This window comes from Micropterus salmoides, unplaced genomic scaffold (assembly GCF_014851395.1).
Source record: "Micropterus salmoides isolate LMB-PRFRI ecotype aquatic unplaced genomic scaffold, ASM1485139v1 Ms_hic_scaffold_728, whole genome shotgun sequence".
Lineage (NCBI taxonomy): Eukaryota > Metazoa > Chordata > Actinopteri > Centrarchiformes > Centrarchidae > Micropterus > Micropterus salmoides.
Genome location: NW_024044491.1, coordinates 1 through 25,000, shown reverse-complemented (window position 1 = coordinate 25,000; position 25,000 = coordinate 1). Strand labels below are relative to the sequence as shown.

At 42.6% G+C, this 25,000-nt stretch overlaps 3 protein-coding genes across 4 annotated transcripts; 2 read left to right on the top strand and 1 right to left on the bottom strand.

The window, feature by feature from the left end:
- On the top strand, positions 1-13,926 carry LOC119892851 (chromodomain-helicase-DNA-binding protein 8-like; the record flags this gene model as incomplete). The annotated part of the gene is given in 35 exon segments (XM_038704862.1): positions 1-93; positions 851-1,057; positions 1,203-1,271; positions 1,391-1,446; positions 1,543-1,660; positions 1,768-1,851; positions 2,039-2,176; positions 2,842-2,963; positions 3,240-3,483; positions 3,566-3,742; positions 3,982-4,125; positions 4,238-4,336; positions 4,436-4,595; positions 5,288-5,498; positions 5,615-5,810; positions 6,020-6,190; positions 6,325-6,615; positions 6,775-6,995; positions 7,104-7,306; positions 7,442-7,598; positions 7,689-7,778; positions 7,893-7,996; positions 8,246-8,369; positions 8,564-8,639; positions 8,776-9,047; positions 9,904-10,136; positions 10,433-11,092; positions 11,169-11,275; positions 11,402-11,623; positions 11,824-11,877; positions 11,879-11,920; positions 12,025-12,138; positions 12,252-12,353; positions 12,449-12,553; positions 12,795-13,926. Coding segments are annotated over 35 exon segments (5,829 nt in total), but the record flags the coding sequence as incomplete, so codon positions are not given.
- Positions 13,927-15,924: 1,998 nt separating this feature from the next.
- LOC119892852 (TOX high mobility group box family member 4-A-like) lies at positions 15,925-21,363 on the top strand. 2 transcript variants are annotated; one of them, XM_038704864.1, is made up of 9 exons: positions 15,925-16,429; positions 16,511-16,576; positions 16,707-17,003; positions 17,122-17,367; positions 17,485-17,823; positions 17,957-18,037; positions 18,121-18,840; positions 20,262-20,404; positions 20,496-21,363. In XM_038704864.1, the coding sequence occupies exons 1-9, from the start codon at positions 16,325-16,327 to the stop codon at positions 20,551-20,553; spliced, it is 2,055 nt and encodes a 684-aa protein (XP_038560792.1). In that variant the 5' UTR covers positions 15,925-16,324; the 3' UTR covers positions 20,554-21,363. The 2 variants fall into 2 exon arrangements, with proteins under 2 accessions (XP_038560792.1, XP_038560791.1); XM_038704863.1 differs by having other exon boundaries at positions 15,929-16,429; positions 16,704-17,003.
- A 379-nt stretch (positions 21,364-21,742) lies between these two features.
- Positions 21,743-24,318, bottom strand: LOC119892853 (E3 ubiquitin/ISG15 ligase TRIM25-like; the record flags this gene model as incomplete). The annotated part of the gene is given in 3 exon segments (XM_038704865.1): positions 21,743-22,494; positions 23,885-23,941; positions 24,229-24,318. Coding segments are annotated over 3 exon segments (680 nt in total), but the record flags the coding sequence as incomplete, so codon positions are not given.
- Positions 24,319-25,000: the final 682 nt, after the last annotated feature.

Genomic DNA, 25,000 nt, shown 5'->3' with positions numbered 1-25,000 from the left:
GCAAAGAAAAGAAAGAGAAATGTGTCTTCAGACCACTCTGACGGGGAATTGAGCCCTGCCTCACCTGCTGCGCTGGAGGATGACTTAATAATGGTACAAACACGTACATGGTCACATAAATGAGATCAGTGAACTTCTGGAAATCTCCCCCTAATCATAATAGTAACACAGCCACTAAAAGCTAAGAAATCCAGCAAGTAAAGTGTCATTAAAGCTCATTTTTGTTAAAACACGAGAAGCTTCAATGTTTTTGCATAGCTGTACTTTACTTCTGTTTGTACTTTGCAAAGCCCAAAAGATTTTTAGGTCAACAAACATAATGGAGGAAGAAGGTTTTGTGGACTGTTTTCTGGTTTTATCCTTGTCCTACACAGGCCAATGCGCAGCAGCGGGGTCACAGTGGAGTCTTATTGTCTGGCCGTGAGAGGGTCGGCACATGCCCATTTAATTTCAGCCACATGCTAAAAAAGCATGTATGATACAAAAAGCCAAAATGTCACACTTGTCAATGTTAATATGTAGATTAATGGTCAGCTAATGTGAATGACCCACGACCCTACATCAAGTGGTGCTCGTCCTGCTCGCAGTTATTTAGTGGTTCTTGTGGGAGAGTTCAAATGGACTGTATTTTATACATTCTGACGGTTGATTTGGTCTAAAATGACGAAACTGGTTTGTTGTGAAACCTGTTTTAGGTAGGGCAGATCAACAAAATGTACCAATAATGCTTTTTTTTTGTTTTTTTGTGTGTGTGGTATGTGCCCATGTCAATTTCTGTTTTCATCTGTTTGAAGTTTTTGCTTGACCTTTTTCAAACAACACTAAACTTCCAACTCTGCCCTCTGGCCAGAAGAGGCGCTCCAATCGTGTGGTGAAGAGGAAGAAGTACACAGAGGACCTGGATATCAAGATAACAGATGATGAGGATGAGCAGGAAGATGTAGACGTTACTACAACCGCGGCGGCTGTGGCCTCAATCAGTGGCGGGACAGCAGCGCAGCTTAAACAGGAAATGGAGCTGGATGTTGACGGACAACCTAGCATGCAGTTCTTTGTGGTGAGCGTGGAACTGTTGTAACAAAGCAGTGTTACATTTCTTCTCTGGTGAAATGGAAAGGATCCTTATAAAGAGAATGGACACTGATGATTGAGATATTTATACATAATGTGTATTTACAGTGTTGAATGTGAAAATTTTACAGGAAAACCCAAGTGAGGAAGATGCTGCAATTGTAGACAAAGTTCTGTCTATGAGGGTAATGAAGAAGGAAGTATGTTGATGTCCTTTTTTTATTAAATTCCTCTACAATTTGTTTAATTAATTTAATCTAATTTTGAAAATCAAAAAACCCCAAAACCTGTTCTTGTCTTGTCTTGTCTTGTCTTAAAGGTTTCACCGGGCCAGTATATCAATGTTGAGGAATTCTTTGTGAAATACAAGAACTAGTAAGTTTCAATGAATAAGTTTGGCCTTGGCACTTGACATATTTTGTTGCTTGAGGAGACATCCAAATGAGGAAAACTTGACTCTCTTGTTCCCAGTTCATACTTGCACTGTGAGTGGGCAACTATGGAGCAGCTGGAGCGAGATAAGAGGATCCATCAGAAGATCAAGAGGTTCAAGACCAAGCATGCACAGATGAGGCACATTTTCCAGGAGGTGAGAAGGAAGCACATGTGGAAACCTCTTATTTTGGGATGTAGATCAGTTGCTTGAACTGTAACGTTGTATGTATTTTTACTGTCTGATTCTGTGGCTCTCTTTAGGATGAGGAGTCTTTTAACCCAGACTATGTAGAGGTGGACAGGATCCTTGACGTTTCCCACAGTGTGGACAAGGACAATGGCGAGGTGAGACCCAAGGCCTTGTCAAGAATTGACTTTCACAGCTGGGAAAAAGAGATTATCTGTTCATCTCTTGACTGTGTAGATGAACTCTTTTGCTCCTCTTTCAGAAATTGGACCCTTTCTTCTTTTTATAAAGTAGTAGCATGTTTGCAATAGTTAAGTACTTGCTTTCACTCTTTTTCCCCTCTAGCCTGTTATCTACTACTTGGTGAAGTGGTGCTCTCTACCTTATGAAGACGCCACTTGGGAACTGAAGGAGGACGTGGATGAGGGCAAGGTCGAAGAGTTCAGCAAAATCCAAAACCGACAACCTCGCCTGAAGAGAACGGTGAGCTGTCAAGCAGATAGAAAGCCAGGAGCAGTTTTAATGCACATCCTGAATTTTCTCGTGACAAATAACTGTGAGGTAAAAGGCAAAGGTTTTACATTTTGCTCAAGTGGAAAACATGGTGCCTCAATAAAGAAAAGATACGATGAAGGATGGAAAAACATCTTTAGAATACAAAAATGATGCTGCAGTACATACTTGTGTTTCTACTGAAAGTCCCCTGTAGCTCTGTCATCCCCTTCTGTCGTGATTTGACCCATCATTGTTTTTATGAACTGTCCATCCAAAACAAAATGACAACAAAATAATGTTTAAAAAATTCTATCACAAGATGGACAGTTAGACAGAGATAATACATTACTTAAAATGACAAAATGACCACACTGCCCCCGTTGACACATACGGATTCAAACACTGGAGATGCAACAGACTCAACCATTTATTGATTTGAACCTGAGATACTCGAGATCCGTCCAGTGGCACAACCTGGAGACGTGGAAGAAAATTCTATTTCTTCCTTCCTTCCTTCCAGCTTAGGAAAGATGGATAAACAATAACTTGGTTACATATGTTAGAAAGCTGCGTAATATGACAAGCATAGAGGTCTTTATCGCGTTATCCTGCCTTCTCTTTATTTCATCAATTCTTTTCTTCTTTCCCCTCAGCCACGGCCGTCTGCCAGTTCATGGAAGAAGTTGGAGGAGTCGAGAGAGTACACAAACGGCAACACACTCCGAGAGTACCAGCTTGAAGGAGTCAACTGGCTGCTCTTCAACTGGTACAACAGGTATTTATCACGTGCAGGCACATACTACACTCCATGGTCACATGTAAACAAAGTGCATTTTGAAGTCGCAGTCGCACTGGATTCATTTTACTGGATAAGGTGCTGTAATTAAAATAGTAATTTGAGAATTAGGATTGTAGTAGAGCATAAAATGAAGGGCCAACATGACGTAGGCATTGTGTCCTTAATATTCTGGAAAAAGTTAGTCCATTTGGAATGATGCTTGTTAATTTCCCCCGAGGCTTCACTAATTACTCCCTGTTTCTTGTCTCTCAGGCAGAACTGTATTCTGGCAGATGAGATGGGTCTGGGAAAGACCATCCAGTCTATTGCACTTCTCTCTGAGATTTACGCTGCTGGAATCCAAGGCCCTTTCCTGGTCATTGCGCCTCTCTCCACCATAACAAACTGGGAAAGAGAGTTTTCCACATGGACCCACATGAACGCCATTGTCTACCACGGCAGCCTGGCCAGCCGACAGATGATCCAGCAGTATGAGATGTACTGCAAGGATGACAAGGTGGAGTTATTGATTCAGACTGTTGTTGATCAACTTCACTGATGTTAAATGTGTCTAATGAAAATTGTCATTCTGCCAACAGGAGCATTTGATCCCAGGTGCATACAAGTTTGACGCCCTCATCACAACCTTTGAGATGGTGTTATCTGACTGCCCAGAGCTGAGGGAAATCTCCTGGCGTTGTGTGATCATTGATGAGGCTCACCGCCTGAAGAATCGCAACTGCAAGCTGTTGGACAGTTTGAAGATGCTGGATGTGGTAAGTTGACGACAGCCGGACGTGGATTTCAAACAAAACCAATGGTCAAACGTGCAAAGAGAATGTCTGCTGGGCCAAGAGTCTTAAATGTGCAGTTTGAATTTGATTAAAATGTTGCTTTTCCTAAATGCACTCACTACAAGCATACTCACCCCTAACTCTGCATTCTTCCTCCACTGCCTCTCCTCCCTCCATCCTTCTCTACCTATGTTCTATTTGTGTTCTGTGGTTTCTCCCAGGAACACAAGGTGTTGTTGACCGGCACTCCTCTCCAGAACACTGTGGAGGAACTCTTCAGTCTGCTTCATTTCCTCGAGCCTGCTCAGTTCCCTTCAGAGACTGAATTCCTCAGAGACTTTGGAGACCTCAAAACAGAGGAACAGGTGTGAAATGTACACTTATGTTGGCAACACACATCTATCAATGTTCTTTGTCTTACTGGTATTGTCTAGACATCGCTGAGCAAATTCATATATTTTAATTTTGGGTCCACAGGTTCAGAAGCTGCAGGCCATCTTGAAACCCATGATGTTACGAAGGCTCAAAGAGGATGTTGAGAAGAACTTGGCACCTAAACAGGAGACCATCATTGAGGTTAATAGAACACATTTGTTAAAAATCTGTGCTGTGTTAAATGATCTGAATGACACAAATAATGCAACAATTTCATTCACTGACTGCGTTTTCTCTCAGGTTGAGTTGACGGATGTCCAGAAGAAGTACTATCGGGCCATCCTAGAGAGAAACTTCAGTTTCCTCAGTTTAGGGGCAAACAGTAACAGCAATGTCCCCAACCTGCTCAACACGATGATGGAGCTACGCAAGTGCTGCAACCACCCCTACCTCATCAATGGTATTGCATCACACTATTAACTTTTCTGCACACAGGGTTGATGAGTTTAAATTAATCCTCTTCGCTGATTTTGATTGATTAACAGCTGCCAGCTGTATATTTGTTTTATTCAGGCTCAAAAACATACAGCTGTATATCACTTTCCAATAATAACTGACCTGAATTATGTCGTATTGACTGTATAATCATTTGAAACACAAGTCCAATTATTATTATTCAATTATTAACATTGTGGTTGATAAACACTAGTCATTGTACCACTAGTCATTTAAGTGTGTATTCATCTGGTGCCGTTTTGTTAAATCAGAGGTGGAATGTTTCCCTGAAGCTGCCTACACACGATATGCAGTCTGAGCTGCACTTGCTGCAGGTTTAGACAGTGCTGAGAGATCAGCTTTATAGGTCACTTCATAATATAATATACCAAAACCATAATAACATACCAATATACCATACGTAGAACGGCTATCACTCATTCTGGCGGAAAACAAAGGCTAAAGTTGTTGCAAAGTGATGGATTATTCAGGGTAATTCAAATGTAATGCATTGGTCTTTTGTTTTTGTTAACATTCAGCGTGACAACTCGTGACTTACCCAAATTGATGATGAAGGATTTGATTAGCAAATATTCCACTTGTGAAAAGCCAGCATAATTGGATAGCATAGTATAATTTTATCTCTCTCTTGTCCAGGCGCGGAGGAGAAGATCGTAGCGGAGTTACGGGAGGTGTATGACCCCCTGGCTCCCGACTTCCATTTGCAGGCCCTGATTCGGTCTGCTGGCAAGCTGGTGCTACTGGACAAGCTGCTGCCCCGCCTCAAGGCTGGTGGCCACAAAGTGCTCATCTTCTCCCAGATGGTGCGCTGCTTAGATATTCTGGAGGACTACCTCATCAACAAGAGGTAAGAGGGTCACTGTGTATTTAAATGCATGTGATGATTTTCAAAACTGTTCAAAGTATTTTGAGGAATTTTGTGATGTGTTAATGTTAGGGTATGTTAACTTATTTTTTTTATAGATACCTTTATGAGCGAATTGATGGCAGAGTGCGAGGGAACTTGCGACAGGCTGCCATCGATCGCTTCAGCAAGCCTGACTCAGATCGCTTTGTCTTCCTGCTGTGTACCCGTGCTGGCGGCCTGGGTATTAACCTCACTGCTGCTGACACATGTGTTATTTTTGACTCTGACTGGAACCCTCAAAATGACCTTCAGGTACAAGATTTTGCTGTACTGTACTGGTATAAAGTTAGTTCAGTGGGACAGCAAGAACCACAATCTATCTTTAGATTTATTTCTTTGTTCACAGACTGTTTTACATGTGTGTTTTTGTGGTTTATGTTCATAATGTTACTAACCATTCTCATTTTTATCAGCTGCTGCATATGATGCTATTTTGACCGTTCTTTTATTCTTCTCTCTAGGCACAAGCACGATGTCATCGTATTGGCCAGTCTAAGGCGGTCAAGGTCTACCGTCTGATCACTAGGAACTCCTATGAGAGGGAGATGTTGGATAAAGCAAGTCTGAAGCTTGGCCTAGACCGGGCCGTCCTGCAGAGTATGAGTGGTAACAAAGACAGCAATGTCAATGGGGTGAGGAGAAATACCTGTCATTAACAAACTTGGCCAGATCATTTGTAGGTTATTCAGCTCTATTATGTCTTGTTTCTTTTGAAAAATGAGTTGTCTTGACTTGTGTAAATTTCTTTCTGCGTCGCCTTTACCAGATCCAGCAGTTCTCCAAGAAGGAGATTGAGGACCTGCTGAGGAAGGGAGCCTATGCTGCTATCATGGATGAGAGTGATGAAGGCAGTCGCTTCTGCGAGGAGGACATTGATCAGATCCTCCAGAGAAGAGCCACTACCATCACCATAGAGAGCGAGGGCAAAGGCTCGACGTTCTCCAAGGCCAGCTTTGTGGCCTCTGAGAACCGCAATGACATTGCACTTGATGACCCCGAATTTTGGCAGAAATGGGCCAAGAAAGCCGACATAGACATGGACACCCTAAACCGAAAGGTAAGTGCAAGCTCCTCCTATGCCTTTTGGTGCTATTTGTCACAGCGTTTCACTACTATATTATATAGTTGTATTCTTGTATGTGGCCTTGTATATTAAATGCTTTTATATTGTTTGGCGTAACATGTAATTGAGTAAAGGTTACTTCTTCCCCTACAGAACACCCTCGTAATCGACACTCCCAGAGTCCGCAAACAGACTCGGCAGTACTCCAGTTTACGAGGTGAAGGTGGAGAACTTTCTGACATGGACAGCGACGATGAGTATCCACCTGCCAATTCCAGACAGTCCCGTGCCTCTCGACGCTCCGACCGCCACAGTGGAGGGGGCTATGGTCGCACTGACTGCTTCAGGGTGGAGAAACATCTGCTTGTCTATGGGTACATAGACTTTGCTTATGGTTTTATATGCTAGATAAAACTTTCACTTTGTCAAGTTATACTCTTGTGCCTTGTTCTCACACTATTACCTCTTTTCTTCTTCTCCAGTTGGGGTCGCTGGCGGGACATCTTATCCCATGCCAGATGTAAGCGTCGTCTGAGTGAACGCGACGTGGAGACTATCTGCCGTGTCATCCTGGTTTTTTGTCTGCTCCACTACCGTGGAGATGAGAATATCAAGAGTTTCATCTGGGAGCTCATCACGCCGCCAGAGAACGGGCGTGAACCACAAACACTTCTCAACCACTCTGGTAAGAGCTACACACAGATTTACTCACATCTCACAGACTGAAAAAGTGGATAAGTGAAGACGTTTCCTTGTTTTATGTTGTCTGTTAAAATATCTATTATTGAAATGTTTATTAACTGTGTTTTCCCCTGCTTAGGCTTGTCTATCCCTGTTCCAAGGGGCAGGAAGGGTAAGAGGGTAAAGGCCCAGAGCACATTTGATGTTCAGAAGGTGGAGTGGATCCGCAAGTACAACCCTGACACCCTGCTTCTGGATGACAGCTACCGCAAACACCTCAAGCACCAGTGCAACAAGTGAGTAAAGCCCAATTAAGTGTATTTTGCTGCGTGTGTTCACGTGAAAGTATTGTTACCCAAACACCTAAAACCTCTCCCCTCTCTCAGGGTGCTGCTGAGGGTGCGTATGCTCTACTACCTGAAACAGGAGGTGATTGGAGAACATGCGGACTCTGTCCTGAAGGGGGCTGACATCAGGTATCTAATACTGACTTTGTACATTAAGCCAAAGACACACACACACACACACACACTACTGAGGTTCACAGTCATACACCTGAACTCAGTATGCATTCTCTTTTTATTCACCAGGGATGTTGATATCTGGATGCCTGAGATGGAGCAGCAGGAGGTGCCTGCAGGATGGTGGGATGGTGAGGCAGATCGCTCACTGCTTGCGGGTGTATTCAAACATGGTAGGTGTTCTCTCTGTATATGCTCATAACATTTATAAGAATAGGGGGAAGATTTATTATGCATTAAATACAAAATTGCATCTTGCTCAGTGATGGTCCATAATAAGTAACAACCATAATTGTAACATGTGTAAAGCTGCTCCACTTGCCTCAGATCTGGAACTTGTCGCATTTGCTTTCTACATTTTCTCAGCCAAGCATTTTTTTTTTTTTATTTCTGTCATTTAACAACCTTGACATTATCATCAGGTTATGAGATGTACACCACTATGCGTGCCGATCCCTGCCTCTGTTTCCTGGAAAGAGCTGGTCGGCCTGATGACAAGGCCATTGATGCCGAGCAGCACACTGGTGATGCCGAGATGGGAGACGAGTAAGTGAATTAAACCTTATTTGCCTATAGATTTATAGCAGACATTGAAACTGACATAAATTAGAAAATGTTTTCAAGTTCCCCGTCAATAATAACTAAATGGTCGGCCTTATGTATTGGAAAGGGTTGCCCCTAGACTGGACATGTCTCACCCTTTTCCTGCTTAATGTTGCTTTATTGTTTGTGTTGTACAGTGCTGACTATGATAAGTATTCAGAGGACCCAGAGTTCAAGCCTGCGTCAAGACACGCCAAAGATCTTTTTGAGGAGGTACAAATCTGAGCCATGATGACATTGAAGTGGTTCTGTCTGCAGTAGTTAATTTGCAAAGATTTGGTAGAATATTTTGGAAATGATCAATAGTGATAAACATTTTAATGAGTCTCTATTTGACCTTGCCCTCCAGCCTGACTCCATGAACGTGGACGATGAGATTTCTGTGGAAGACAAGGTGGGGCCAGTGATCGCAGAAAGCCTTTCCAGTCACAGCGGTCCTTGTGACTGGCCTTCCAGCTCATCACTAACAGCACGGCTGCGGCGTCTGATCACAGCTTACCAGCGCAGCTACAGGCAGGAGCAGCTGAAAATCGAAGCAGAGGCTAAGGGTGACCGCAGGCGCAGGCGGTGCGAACAGGCCAGCAAGCTGAAGGAGATTGCGCGACAGGAGCGCCAGCAGAGGTACACTGGTGTTACATTGTTTTCTGTCTCCAGAGGCTCAGGAATACTGACTATTTTAGAGTATAATTGTAAAAAGTTTTCCACAGCATAATTATTGTATGAATTCTTTTACTTTTGTAGGAGTGCGCAGCAGTCATGGTAATGTTGGCTTTAATTTGTTAATTCAGGCTATGAATTGTGGTTATTTCCTGCTCTGTTCTGTTATATACATAATGTTCACATCTTATATTTGTCCATGGGACTTAAAGGTGCCCAGTGGAGTTTTTGTTTCTTGTAAATAAACAAAAGTTATGTTTACATTGAGTGTCACTTCCCAAAATGCATTTAGTATTCTTGAGGTCTAACATCATAAACATGATGAATGCTTGTCCTTCCTCAAAACATTTGCAAAGCCAATTTTTCTCAAATTTCAAACCTGTTTATTCATGTTAACTAGCAAGCAGTCTTTTGATTTCCATGCCTTTGTTGGCACATTGCTGCATATCTTGCCATATTACAGTCCCCAGTAGATCATAGTCATGAGTCATTTAGCTGACGCTTTTAACCAAATGGACTTACAATTGCTGTATTGCAACTAGGGGTTAAGTGTGTTGCTCTGGGACACACAGGTCATGTCACAGTGGGAAGGAAACCCAGGTCTCCCACACCAAAGGTGTGTGTGTGTGCTCCACAGGTTAACTTTAAGATGTTTGGGCTTGCACCTTTTTGTAAAGGTTGTTACAATTAGTGGAGTGAAAGTAAAGTAACTTAGCATGCCACCATAGTGTCAATGAAGACGTAAAACATAATTTTTAAGTGGATACAAACATACAAACTTTTTTAACCATCCTTCACTTGCCTTCTGTCTTCCTCCCAGGTGGACACGTAGGGAAGAATGTGACTTTTACCGTGTGGTATCTACTTTTGGTGTGGAAAAGATAAAAAAGGAGGCAGGTCTACCCGAGGTCGGAGAACCTGATTTTGACTGGAACCGCTTCCGTACCTTCGCTCGTCTGGATAAAAAAACAGATGAGAGCCTCAGTCGATACTTCCGCTCTTTTGTTGCCATGTGCCGGAGAGTTTGCCACCTGCGCCCAGGTCGCAGTGAAGGTAACTTCTGCCACACATGCTGTTAAAATAGACTCAACTTAGCTACTTGCAGCAGTTAAAGTGTGGGCTCACCATGTTCAGTGCAACACTATGTAATTAATGGGCCACAGTATTGACCTCTTTCTGTGATTTAAACCACATCTAGTGACTCCAGTCTTTATGCACAGGCCATTTATGATAAATCCAAGCATGATATGTTAGTTTACAGTTATCCTTTTTTGGCAGTTGGATAAAAGCAGAACTTGTTGAGTTTACAGTCACATAACAGTAAATGTCTCTACTCTCATCCCACTCAGATGCATCAGAGCTTTCCCAGACCGTTGCCCCCATCACTGAGGAGCGTGCTTCCCGTACCCTTTACCGTATTAGCCTCCTGCGTCGCCTCCGTGAGCGAGTACTGCCCCACCCCTCCCTGGAGGAGCGTCTGCTTCTTGCTCCACCCTCCTCTGAGCTGCCAGCGTGGTGGAATATACGAGAACACGATCGTCAGCTGATGCTGGGCGCTGCACTGCACGGTGTCAGCCGCACTGAGCTGTCCATCTTCTCAGACCCACAGTTCACCTTCAGTCAGGCTCGGGATGAGTTCATACAGAACCAGCTGGCCCCGCCCCCTCCACCTCCACCTCAGGCAATGCCCGTCATGCCCCTCAGCCAGCCGAAGACTGAGGAGGAGGTGCCTGGTGTAAAGGAGGAGGTGGCTGAAGACAATGCCCGGTTGCTTGGAGGTGAAATCATCGCCAACCTGCAGAGTACGCCCTTGAGTCACCATGACGGCAAGGCACGAGGGCAGGGCTGGAGCTTAAAGAGAAGCAGGGGGAGGGTTGGAAAAACAGGAGGAGAAAGGAAGGGAGAGGGAGGGTCAGATTCTGATTCTGATTCTGATTCGGGTTCATCGTCCTCTGAGCGATCAGGAAGCAGTGATGAAAGTGGAGAGAGTGAGGAAGAGGTGGAAGGAGGTAAGTTGGTCTTTAGAGAAAAATATTTAATTCTGCAAGAATGAAGACAACCAATTGAATTATTTTCCCTTTTTAGCAGGCATGAAGCTGTGTGACGGGGATGAAGATAATAGTTTACTCTCCATGACTCCATCTCAGGATGGCATTCCTCCTCCTGATCCTCTCAGAGTTGATTGGCCCAAGGTAACTTATGTACAGTTTACTAAATGTAAATCAAATGTAAAGCATTTCTCTTGGAGGAACAAACTTCGTGTTTATTTTCTTGTTGTGAATGACTGATACATACATGGGGCTCCTTCGTTGTCTCAGGACCGTGTGCTGATCAACCGTCTGGATAGTTTGTGTACGCTGGTGCTAACTGGTCAGTGGCCCTCGGGGCGACGCTACGTGTCTGAGGCTCAGCTAAACCCAAGCTCAGAGCTGGCGGGAGAAGAGATGGCCTACACAAGGGTCATCCGTAAACCCAGCGGCACGCCTGGTGGCCCTGGGGCAGATGGAGATGATGGAGAGTTCACTGTCAAGCTCCTCAAGGTGAGAATGCAGTGGACGATGAAAACATTCTCCTGTTTTTGCGACTAAAATTCTTTCACCCATTCTTTTCACCAATATGAGAGGTTTTTTTAAAGGTCTGTCAAAATAATTTCATTCATTGTTGAAAATCAACACCAGAAATTATGTAGATGTGTTGTTCATGGCTAAATTAGAGGCACCTCTGTCTGTCACCCTGTCAGGAGGAGGGACTGAAGCTGACCTTCTCTAAGCAGGCCCTGATGCCCAATGGGTCTGGGGGGGGAGAGCAGCGGCCGCAAAAGGCGTAAGGATCAAGAGGTACATGCATCTGGTTTACATCCCCTTCCCCTGTAGTGGAGGAAGCGTTGGATGGAAGGACTGCTTTAGATTTGCCAAGTTTTTTAATTGTCTGTCTCTCTTAGTTATCCGACCCCGATGGACTCCATGATCCACTGGAGCGTACTCCTCGGCGCAGGGACCCTCCCACCTGGTTGAAGGAGAACCCAGACTATGAGGTGGAGGGAGACATGCTGGAGGTACATTCGTGACACTTCTCAGTTATGCAATTGCACCAACTGTTCATCAAGTGTCATTTCAAATGTCTAGAATATGTTTCTGCTTTATTACATAATTTGTTGCATTTCCTCAGCTTCTTGTGAACAGGAGTAAGAGGAAGAGAAGGAGGAGGGCAGATAAAGCCCTGACAGGCAGTGAGAAGGTCAAAGTCATTAACATGAGGACAGGAAAGAAGGTGAGACATACAGTAATTTGTATCATACGCTTGATTTGTTGGCTGTGTGTTTTCTCTTGCTAAAAGACAGACGTCCAAATGTGTTTGCTGTGTAGGTTGGAGCTGCTTGTTGTCCGAATCTGCAAGACCTAAGGGAATATCTGGAGGAGAATCCTGATAACGCTGTAGCACCCGAGTGGTCTGAAACTATTCGTAATTCTGTACGTACACAAGCTATTATAGTATTACAATGCCATGTTTATAAATGTGACTTTACTATTTCAGCTGTCTTTTAAAAAGGATTTTTCTACTCTGTTTAGTAAATTTGACTCTTTATGATCGTGGTACAGTTTACAACAGTATCAGAAGGGATATGCTGTGAAAACACATCGCCCACAACTTTTTTTTTTTTTTCCATAATAGACTTTCTAATGTGTCTGATAATATTTATTCTTCTGACAGGGCTTCCTGCCTGAGACCCTTCACCACCGACTGCTGACCGAGCACTCAGAGATCCCGAAGAAAAGCAGACGCCGTCATCACCACCACCACCACCATCACCACACTGCAGAGGCCAGCCACGAAGACCCCAACCTGGACGGAGTTGAAGAGGAGACTCTGGTCTCAGATGGAGCCTACATGATGGATGAGGAGGACCTAGAGACCTCCCATCACTTCCTCACCAGTCCAGACTTTGACGTTAAAATGGAGGGCGGCGACAGCCTTTCCCAAGGTGACTATGACAGCTCAGATCAAGAGGCGCTATTGGACGATGTCATCATAGCACAGAAGGACTCTGATTCCTCATCAAGCTCAGAGGATTGACTGAACCCCCCTCTCCTAAAACATCTGACTTAGTCCCCTTTTCAACAATGAATCATGTTATTCCTCATTTATTTTTACCATATTATGATCAACTTATGAATGAATGTTTTTTGTTGTTACTTTTATTCATTTATTTTATATAGAGATTTTTTTCCATAAAGAGCAGGTTTGCACCCATCTGTTTTCTTTTTCATCATCACAATTGTGGTTCCATCTTTGTCTCCTCGATCCTCCTCTCTAACCTCCTGACAAAATGGCAAAAAAGCTGAGCTTTCTTACTTCATGACTCGTCATTCTCCTCTTCCTCCAAAACCTATTCTTTCCCATCACATTCCCAGTCATGACCAAAAGGGGACCCCTGCTGTACAGATACCCTTTTCTTATCTAAGAACCTCAATGCCAGTCCTCTAGCGCTACATGAAACTGGACATGTGTACCGAGCAGAGCCTGGATCCAGATCCCACAATCCCTTGAACTCGTTTGGTCATATCTCCTGTATCCAGACGAGTCTGTGAACTAAAAGGGGATCCGTTGTGTGGATGTACTGTTATTGTTTTCACTCTGTGTGAGGGGTGGGGGTTGAGAGGGTGGGAGGGGGAAAGTGACGTATTAGTTACTGAAGCAGTGCTAGGAGGATGGGTGTATTGTACAATGTAGAGCTGGTCAGTTGTGTACTATGGTGCAAAGATGACGGCAATGAGTTACTATTCTTGTTTTATGATCTGAGTGTATCTGTGAAATGAATAACAGCAATCTACAGTGAAAGCAACTTTGTGTGCATTATTGTGACTTTTGCTGAGCAGAAGCAGTAAGGCGGTTTGTATGTGCCTTATTACAGCAGAGGAAAATGTACAGCAGCTTAAATTATTCCCCTTTATTATGAACTACAAGTTAGTGATGGCAGTAATGTCCACATACACAGCATTCCTCAGACCTATGAAGTACCTAATAGTACTGTCATGTAAATCACCTATTGCTGGTGAGGGATTAAGCAAATAATTGAGTTACAACAAACCGCTGTCTTTGAAGAATTTATTAATAAAAGAGAATAAACAGAAGTACAACAACACAGATCAGCTGGACCAGAGGTTCAGTCCCCAGCATCTGGCCCAGAGCAAAGGGATGCAAGTACAAGTACTAGATGGGAACAGTAATACAGATTATTTAGAATAAAATTAGAGCAGATGTCCTGCCTTACTGTTTTGTCTATTTATTTTTTTTTAAATTGATCTTTTTTTGAGACATGGTAGCTGAGATGTAAAAGTAAATAAATAAATTGGCGTTGCTCTTGCTAAACTTGCTGCAAGAATTAAGAATGTGAAGAATACCAACATTTCAACAAAAATGAGAGAAGGCTACGCTTTTAAACACATTGGTGGCAGGACATGAGCTTAGTGATTCCAGACAGGATTGGCCATGACAGGCCTTTATAACGAGGCGGTGTTTGGGTACCACTCATCCTGAGAAAAGGTCATGCTGCCTGAAAGGCTTAACTCCTGGTAGCAAAGTGCCTCAACTTGGATGTGGTGGAAATGAACTTTTGCACGATATGCTAATTTTCGAGTTTCGCCTGTATACTATATTAAAAGCGGCCAGAAGTGGAATTATGTACCTCATTACACAATGACGATGGAGGTAAGACTGTCCGCATATCTGAACGCACGTAATATTTAGAGTAGATGTTGCACCGTTCATATAGTCAATCTGAAAGACATTTAAACTCAACCTTTTTGAAAGGAAAAAAAAGATATTTAATAGACACCGATGTTTGGCAGATTTATGTAGATTTACAATATAGACAAATTTAGAAAATAGCACTGTTTTTAAACACCGGGAACAACTTTTACCCTTCTTGCATGAGAAGATTGGGAGAGGTGAATAGATTAGATCTGATAATGGGGAGCAGTGGTGGAAAGTAAAAAAGTAGGCAATTTATTTCAGAAGTTATTGGTTATTTGTTGAAAGTGTCTTTACTTCCCGACAGCATTCAATACATCAAAGGCTCTGAGGCAAAAATTAAAATAAAGCCGGTATCTGTGGCTGTTGCAGGACTGTAATCAGTCGGTCGTATGAAATGATTGGCTTGCCTACCTGCAGGCATGCTCCCCGTGCACTCTCTGCGCATGAAAATGTGTTTTGGGGTGGGAGATTTGAAGGGAGGGGATTTTTTTTCAGTTGGATACTTTCAAAAATCTGTTTATATGGTCTGTTGTTAGTTCTCCAACGTTGCCTACCCCAGCTACTATTTTGAGGTACTCATTTGTTGACATCTAATAAACATTCACTTTACAACCACATACCTGCTGGCTTTCTATTTAAACATATAGTAACATTTTGCCCATTCAACTATTCCAACTGCCATTAACCATTGAACAAAAAGTGAGTTATTTGTTATTGGTAAGTAATATATTGCAAGTAAAGCCTCAATTTCGTTTATCTCACAAACGTCCATTTGAGAGAGCGGAACGGTCGAATCGATTGGTTTAAGTTGATCCAATGGGAAGCACTGCTGTCTTCAGGGCTTTTCGTTCGCTCGTACATGGAATACGCTACATGTTTAATTTTAGACTACATGACTATGCTTCAGACTAAATAGTGGAAACAAGTGCATAACCGGCAGTTTCAGTTGGTCAAACAAATTGTTGAAAATGGTTGTAAATGCCAGTTTTACCTTCTTTGGTTAAGAAATCCACCATACTCGTGTGTCAGCAGCAAGTCACATAGCAGGCTGGAAGTTATAGGTTCAAGTACAAGAGGCAAATAATCCGACAGCCCTTGAATGTAACACTACCTAATGCGTTCGGTTTGGGGGTTAGCATCACTCCAGCAATATGAATTGGTTTGTGTTGGGCCTCTAGTACGATTTCAGCCTCGGGGAGCTTCTAAGTAGTATTTAGGCAACATTATGATTATCTGGCAGTGAACAGCCTCAAATTGCCCCCATGGGCTTCAAAGCTAAGGTAGCTTAACATCATCTCCTCGAACTGAACGTTATGCTAACCACCGGCAATGACTAGCTAGCTAGCTAACGTTAGCCTCTATCAGTTTTTGGGTTCGTTGATCTTAATGGGTAGGGAATTAAGACATTTGCTTGTTTTTTCAACAAAGTAAGCAACGTGTGTAATATATAACTTACCTATATATATTTTAGAGAAAATCGTTTTAAAATGGACCTAAATTTTTACTCTGACCTGTCGGACGGTTGTGCTCAAAGTGTTGATTCGGAGTTTTTGGACACCGAGGCATATGGTGGATATTCCGAGGAAAACAAGGTAAGCTAACCAGTGTTTTACAGGTCGGCTTTGACGTGTGGAAATGCAGAATATTACTTGTATGCTAACGGTCTGTTTCAGTTTCCAGAAGGCAGCGACAGTTACCTCACCATCAGTGGAGGGGGGCACCCTTTTTTGTCCGCTGAGGTCTGTGAGTTAATTAAAAAAAAACATTGCAGTTCAGAGTAATACATCTCCATTGTATTGATATTTCCACACGTGTCCCAGTTCAATAAGGACTGACACATTTTTCTTTATCCTCTTCCACATACAGCAGACATTCCATACTCCCAGCCTCGGGGATGAGGTTTTTGAGATTCCCCCCATCTCCCTTGATCCAGACCCGACTCTGAGCATCAGCGATGCTGTGGCCCACTTTGAGTTGACGGACGGGTCAGATGGCACCAGGGGACCTTCAGGCTCCCGTAGTCTTGTTAGCAACCTGGTGGTCGAGGCCAATGATCCTTCCTTTGCTTCCACCTTTGTGAGCCCTGGGTCTCAAGGCCTGGAGCAGCTGAACCTTGGGGCAATGGGCCAGGCTGGAGGGGGAGCCCTGCTGAGCTCTTCTGCACTGGTGAGTGCTCAACCTGTGGACCCTCACACAGAATGCGGTTTGCTGTGTTTAAATGATAGTTGTCCATGAATGCAATTAAGAGTTGTTTGCAACCCTTTGCTTTCTAATCCCTCTACAGGAACTGGGTAATTCCAGCGGTTCACATTTCAGCAGTTCATCCCCCATGACCATTGATGTGCAACTTGGTGACATCGGTCATGGTCTTTTGGGAAGCAGTCAGCTTTCCACCATTAACCAGTCTGAGCTGGCACTGGGTCTCGGAGGTGAAAACATTAGGCATCATTCAGAGACAATTGAGCAGCCGCTGTCTGCAACACCATCACCAGCTGGTTCCCTGCAGGATGAGGACATGGATGACTTCAAGGTGAGGGGTTAAACCATTCGTGTAGTCTCGTATAAATGCATTTTGGATTTCATGCTGTGTTTTAGATTCTGCCTCTAATATGTCCTATGCTGTTCTACTTTTCCTTTCTCTACTCAGAGGAGTGTGCTGGTAGACTCCCCCATGGCTTTCTCCTCTCCGTCTGCCCTCTCCCAAATGTCCTCCCACCCAGTTACTACATCTGTTGTATCCCTGGCTACAGCCAGGAGGGGTGGGGGGAAGCCGGCCACACTGGCCCCAGTGGCTGGACCAGTGGGCGCTAAGAAAGGGAGGAAGAAGAAAGACCCAAATGAACCCCAGAAGCCCGTTTCAGCGTACGCCCTGTTCTTCAGAGACACCCAGGCAGCCATTAAGGGTCAGAACCCCAATGCATCTTTTGGAGAGGTATCAAAGATAGTGGCCTCCATGTGGGACAGCCTGGCTGAGGAACAGAAACAGGTATAAGAACACATGCTTGCATGGTATAAAATGGGACTATGCCAGTCTTGGGGGAGAAAACAATGATTGTTGGTGGTAATGTACAGACAATTGCATCTATTCACAACAGGATTACTTGTTTTGTCTCCATTAGGTGTATAAGAGAAAGACAGAAGCAGCCAAAAAGGAGTATTTGAAAGCCCTGGCAGCTTATAGGGCCAACCAGCTCTCAGAGGTAAGACCATGCAAGATCCTGCTTGCTGTATGGGACGTTTCATTCATAGGGCTTTTCAAAATGTTTAACTTTCTTCACCACAGCCTGCCATTGAGGAGATGGAGACAGCCCCTTCGCCTCCTCCACCGGTGGTCAACGTGACACCAGCAGCCGTTCCCTCTGCTGCTCACCACGCCATCCGCCTGGCTAACAACAACAACCTAGAAGAGAACACCATCACCAACATTTGTGCCTCCAACATCATCCTGGACATTCCGGAGAGGACCACACGTTCCCGCACGGGGGCAAACAAAGCCTCCTCTCCAGCAGCTGCAGTACCCCCGGCCCAGACCATCACCAAGATCATAATCCCAAAGCACATGTTGCAGGCAGGGGGCCAGGTGGTGACTGTGTTGCCCGGAGGGGTCCGCACTTTGCAGCCTACACTGGTGGTGTCCGGTGCCTCTCGTCAGCCACCTCCACTGCAGCAGATGCAGAACGCACCGCTTCCACCGCGGCTCCAGCAAATGGCGCCAGCACCTCCCCCCTTACAGGCCAAGCCCCGCGAGGGAAGCGCCACGCCAGGTCTTCCTGTGTCCATCACGGCTACACCACCACCTCCACTCCAGATAAAAATAGTCCCTGCCTCATTGCAGGGCAAAGAGGCCCTGCCAATTATTGTCCCTAATACAGCAGCTGTGTCATCTACAGTGACCACATCTGCCCAATCTGCACCCATGGTGTCCGTGCAGGTGGTGAACTCCACTGATACGCCAAGCAATACAGACGAGGATGAAGTTACAGAAGTGCTCCCTTCAGAAGATGTAAATTTTCTTCTTAATTCATTGCTATTGTTTGTTTGTTCTTTAAAACTGGATTATAATTCATCTTCAGACAGCAACAAGCTGTAGCAACCGATTCATTACTATCAGATTTAACTGGTTCAAGGTTTTAAAGTAACTGCCAAACTCAGAAGATGCTCAGCTAGTGTCTATAAATCTCAACCTTTGTTTGGTTTACAGCATTTAATCAGAGCTGTAATTTAGTTGTTTTCTTATCACGTACCTATCTTTAATCGTATCTAAATCTTTAAGATCAAACTCAGAAAAGAAATCTACAAATTTATCTAGATCTTTCTAAATTCATTCATCCAAAAATGGAAAGGATTTACAGCTGTAAATGCATCTGTCTGTGTGTGAAGAGCTCTAGTGAGTGAGACCGTCAACCAGTTTAAAGGCAACTTTGAAGTAGCTACATGTTTCTGTGGCTGAGATGGAAGATGCTGTGCTCACAAACACTGTTGCCTGGGTGTTTCACCACCTTTATAGCAGAGTGGCAAATAGAAAAGCTACAGTTGAACATGTTCACATGACATCAGGGGTAGTGAAAATTGCTCTTCACTCATCACCTGTAAATTAATGCAGCTCAAAGGGTAGCTTTGGTATTTTTCAACCTTGAACCCTTTCTCCATGTTTAAGTTTTCTGAATAGTTGGGACAACATTTTTTGAAATTGGCCCAGTACTGAGGGTTCTGCAGCTGGCAGTAGCCAAACAAGGCTGTTTCAAGTCCACTTAAGTTCTTGTTTTTACCACTGACAGGTTCAGATTGTTAGCCTGATTGTTAATGTCTAACATTATGGAAAGGATCTCTGCAGAAGAGTCTTTTCTTTTTTAACAGCGTAAGATCCTTTTTGTTTAACCAGAAACAACACTCTTCAATGCCACCAGAATCCATCAAACAGTAATTTTACCTCGCAGAACACAGGAGTTGCTGAGATACCACTGCCTCCGTTAGTCAGTTTTTGTGTAGTGTTGTGTGTTATTGTGTGACTTTGGTGTTTTAAAGGGTTAAAAACAAACTAACCGACTGAAGCAGCGGTACACCAGAGGGGTAAAATTAGTATTTTTATTAATGGAGTCTGGTGGCTATGACAAGAGCAATAAAGTGGCGGTTTCTGGTTAAACAGACAATGATCTTACTCTTTAAAATAGGTCTTTCTTTATAAATAGCATTTCTATAATGTTATCAGACACTTATAATAACAATCTGTCCAAGAAGGTGATGTTTTATATAGGCGACATTTATTTTTATTCTCGCCTTAGCTTTCATTGTGTCATATGACGACATGGACAAAAGGACAGTGGTGTAATATGTCATCTACTGTGCCTAGATCAGTATATAGAAAATACCGGGTACCCATATTATTGATGCTTTTCCACATCCTTTCTCCTTGTTTTTTTTCAGGATGAGATGGAGGTGAATGGGTCCACTGATGCCGCAACTACGAAGAGCGTGTGTGTGAGGGTGGGCTGTAACAACCCAGTTGTAGAGAGTGAAGACTGGGACAAAGAATACTGCAGCAACGAATGTGTGGCCACTCACTGCAGGTGTGTAGAGGTTTGAAACATGCACGTGTTTAGTTGTTGTTTCCAACAGACATAAGTTACTTTTCTGAACTTAATATTTTCTGTTTTTCAGAGACATATTCAGGGCATGGTGCTCGATCAGGAATCAGACCATGGGAACAGTGAAATAAAGAGCAGCCACTACCAATCACATTAACAGAATGCTTGTTTTTCACTGAGAGTGAGTGTTAATAGTTGAAGGACCGATGCAGATCTGGTGCTATACAGAAATGTCAAAAATGTATTTAACCACATTATCATAGTCCCCTCATTGTTTTGTACATGTACTGTAGGTTTGGCAGTTGCTGTTCAGGACAATAAACGAGTAGTATTGCTAAATGGCACTAAATTAGGACGCAACTCCATGTTAGTATTTTTGGTACACAGACTTTCTAATGATATGTCTGCAGTGTGGGTGTTATGTTTTATTATGTGTACAGCTTTTAGTCAGGCATCATGGGACTCAAAAGGCAGCTAGAGTAAAAATCAGCACAATTAAGTATTTAAGTTAATTACAATGGTATTTTTACTAAAGCCCACACAGGTCAGTTCATACTTGTTAACTGGGGGGAAAATCTGTTTTTCAAAAAACAAGGAAATGATCAACATTTCAACCTTTTCACAGCATTTTGAGATATGACTGTACACTGCTCACTGTCTGATTTGAAAAAGAAACATTTCCATTTATTTCTTCACTAAGCCTTCGTTTGAGTAGAAACTTAGTTTGTATCAGTCTCTACCTTGTTTTTGTACTGCGGCACTACATTGGCCATGTCGGTTTATTATTGCCTTCATTTTTTATGTAAACATTCTGTTCAGATCATTGCCAGTTGTTAAAAATCCTAGACTTTGATGCTTTCTTAATAAATGAGCAAAATCAATTTTCCTCTTTTTGCTTGGCATCTTAAAGCAACGAAAGTTACATCTTCAGACTGTTTTCAGTTCCTTTCTCACTTATTTTCAGCTCAAATTCTATTAACTCCACATAGAATCAAAATGTAGACTAAAGTGCCTGCTTCAAAAAAACAGGAACAGTTATATTTATGTAATGTACATTTGTATGTTTGATGTTTTGAATTAGATTATATGGATATAGTTTTTCCTGTTTTTGAAATATTGAGGTAATTTTTTAATTGTTGGTGTGGTAAGACTATCATATGTTGGAAGGCCCTCAATATTGAGAAATATGTAATAAAACCTTTTTAGTCTTTCATAGCATGATGTCATTCTGTTGAAAAAAAGCCCTCCCATCCTTATAAACAGTGTATATTGCAGTTACATTTACATTATACTGAAATAAAGATCCACAATGAGAGAAAATCAACCACACATACTGTATTTACCTTAAAACACCTTGCTATACAGTATTAAAATCTATTATTAGGCCAAATGTTCTATTCACCTTTGGCTTAGTCAGGTCTTTGCTCTGACCCATCTCCACTTTTAGTGCAAGTCAACCTTAGTTCTCCTCGATTACAGATGATTTAAGGCAGTCTGTATCCAGTGTTGGCTGAACATTTTGACAGTTTGTAGGATTATTCACAAAACTTTGACAATAGAGGCCCTACTGGGTGGATCCACACGGTAAAGCCCCAAACCAAGGCACACTGGCTGAGTCAGTTCAGCTTTGAATGCATGCAGATGTGTGATTGTCGACTCCACAGCGCAGAATGTAATGTGGCCTTTCTTAAAATCAACCATCACTGCTATTCGGCCGCTCTGCAAGGTCCCACAGAGAGCAGTTTTTCTTTTATTATGGTAGGCAGACAGCTTGCCTTTGCCATTGTGGGTAAGGCTCCAGGACGCTGCGTTGTTTCCGAAGGCGCTGCTGAACTTGCTCCTACGTTGGATGGTCTTGTAGGACACGGCGATGTCCCAGTATCCCTCAGCCTCCACCACCCAGATGTGGGTACCAGTGGAGAAGCACTGGGTGGAGAGGACCTGCGGGGCTTTATTGAAGCGGCTGTTACTGTTGGGATAGTCCAGCTTGGTTTTCACTCTCTCTACTGTTTGGAAGTCAGCAGAGAGTCGAAGGAAAGGACTCACTGAGCCCAGATCCAACATGAGAATTCCTGAGAGAGACAGACCATTTGGGTTCACATACACAATATTTCTGCTACCTCAATTTCTAGTACATGCCCATGGAAATTAAAGTGGTAATTAGCAAGACTGTTCTTGGATTTAAAAGGGATTCAGCTGATGTGGTGTCCTCTGAGATGTCCTGTGTGTCTCATTTTACTATTCCTGTCTGAATTTTTGGTTGATTACATCCGAATCTCAATATAACAAAAATACTATCTGTTTAAAGCACATAGCTTTGAAAAGTTAATCAAAGCACTACACTTAATTTAATACGGGGTTCTGCTGCTGCTACCTGACTCTGTCTGGTATGACCAGTAGCTTACGGTGGCTAATTTTAGTTAGCTTTAAATATATATTGCTCTGTAGCTAAAATTATTGCCAGTTAGCTGACTTTGACTCATCTTTTACTTCTGTTATGTTTTATCATATATTTATCATTATACTGTATATATTGGTTTGCTGTGTAGCATAAGTTACATAGTCTCATTTTGAAATCTTAATGCTCAGTATTGGTGTAGTAAATCTGCCTGCTGACCCCCATAATATCATATTTTCTGACTTTGAGCAGCAAAACAATCTGTGTTTTAAATGCACACCATTATGATTGTTTTTTTTGGAGTGTCCCAATTATGTGTTCGTGAACACCATATTGTGCTTTCAGAAACCTGGAGCCCTAAATCCATATCCCATTTGTGAGAAACCTGGATATGCAAGCTGGATGTAAACAATATCATCCAGGTTTCTGATCATTCTTTCCCATGCACACATCTGTGTCCTCAAATCAAGGCATGTATTAGTAAGTCATTAAAGCAAAAAAGATTAATCAACAATGTAATGATGGTGTACGTGCTGAAATAAAAGTTAAAGTCTAACAATATATAGATTTATAATATAAAAAAATGTATTGTTGCTCCCATCTTCCATTAATGAAGATAAGATTAAGTTAAATCCAGAGTGGTAAATGCAGCCACAGTCCAGGCAGCCAGAACCCAAACGGAGTTCATCCTCAACTATTAAGGCATCGATGCAGACGATCACAAACCTGGATAATAGAGACACCTGGTTATTAATATCACTGTTATGATTCTACTGTGTTCCATGTTAACATCATATCCCCAGTATGAAAACCAGGATCAAACCTCAAACCAGCATATTAAAGTGCATGCAAATGTACACCGTCTGCTTATCTTTAATGTGACATTACAGACAAAACAATGACTTTCAAGTGGTCAGCATCACACTGGCAGCAGACATGGCACACGTTCTCTCCAGCACTTTAAAATCAGTGTAATCCAACACAAACAGACGGTACTGCTCTCTGATTGATTTTAATTAACATTTCCATTCTAACACCATGTTTCAACACTCATTTTTTTGTACCTTGTTCTTCTGTCTCTGGAGGTGTGTGGCTCTTCATTGGATGATCAACCAAGAGTTCTATGCAGGAATTAAAAAATATTTTTATTATATATATATTATAGTTATTTGGGAAAAACATATAAAGATTATACACGTTGGATGAGTTACTAATGCGTTGGCCCTTTAAGTGGAGCATCAGATGAGACAATAGTGCCTTTAACTTTAACTTATGTCCTTGAGAAAGTGTCTGAGCAGCCACATGCTCCAGAGGCACCTTTTTTTAATATTTAACCTCCTTGTGAGAGTTCATGGAAGGATCACATTAATGAATCAACAAAGTATGGCTCTCAATTCCTGCAATTTACCTGCAATGGAGGAATAAATGTGATGCACGCCGTTCTGCTGCTTGTCCAGCGCTTCTGTTAGCGTCTGGTTTTCCACAGAGTAGTTGTAGGCTGGTTGGAAACAACGAAAGACATCAGTGAGTGCATGTTTACACATACAAGACAAACACTGTTATGGAAATAACTTTTATGAGTGTGTTATTTCTTATTGAAGAAGAGGATGTCAGGAATCTCAGGACAACTTACACAGCATTGTATATTGGAGCCCACCAAGAGAGACTGGCAACAGCATTAAAGAGTGTAAACACAGTGTAGTAGCAAACTAAATCTGAAGGATGCATCCTCACAGGAAGTATTTATCCTTCCTAGACCTACAGAGATTCACAATGTGTCCAAATATGGTTATTATTCACCTCTCTATTCATGTGTGAAGATGGTCTATTGGTTCAACACAAGACACTATGCTTACCTACGTTAGTCTCATTGTGTGTCATTAAAGTCATATGCAACACCATATGCCCAAAGGATACTAAAGGACAGTACCCACTCCAGCCACAGCCTGTTCACCCTGCTGCCTTCTGGAAAGAGATATAGAAATTTCTGCTGCCACACCACCAGATTGCAGAGCAGCTTTTTCCCCCCCAAGCTATCAGACTCTTAAACTCTAATTCATCCTCAGCACTGCTCCACTGATGATAGTTTATATTTATGTAGTTTGTATGATGCTTTGGCAATATTGTTGTTGTACATTCGTGCCAATAAAGCTAATTTGAATTTATTTCTGTTTAACATT

What these genes read in the sequence shown, in the direction of transcription:
- LOC119892852 (XM_038704863.1), top strand. Translation starts at nt 16,325, where the DNA reads ATGGACCTAAATTTTTACTCTGACCTGTCGGACGGTTGTGCTCAAAGT. An exon ending in TGGCTGAGGAACAGAAACAG is followed by an intron (nt 17,824 to 17,956) that starts GTATAAGAACAC and finishes TGTCTCCATTAG; the next exon opens with GTGTATAAGAGAAAGACAGA. An exon ending in AAGTGCTCCCTTCAGAAGAT is followed by an intron (nt 18,841 to 20,261) that starts GTAAATTTTCTT and finishes GTTTTTTTTCAG; the next exon opens with GATGAGATGGAGGTGAATGG.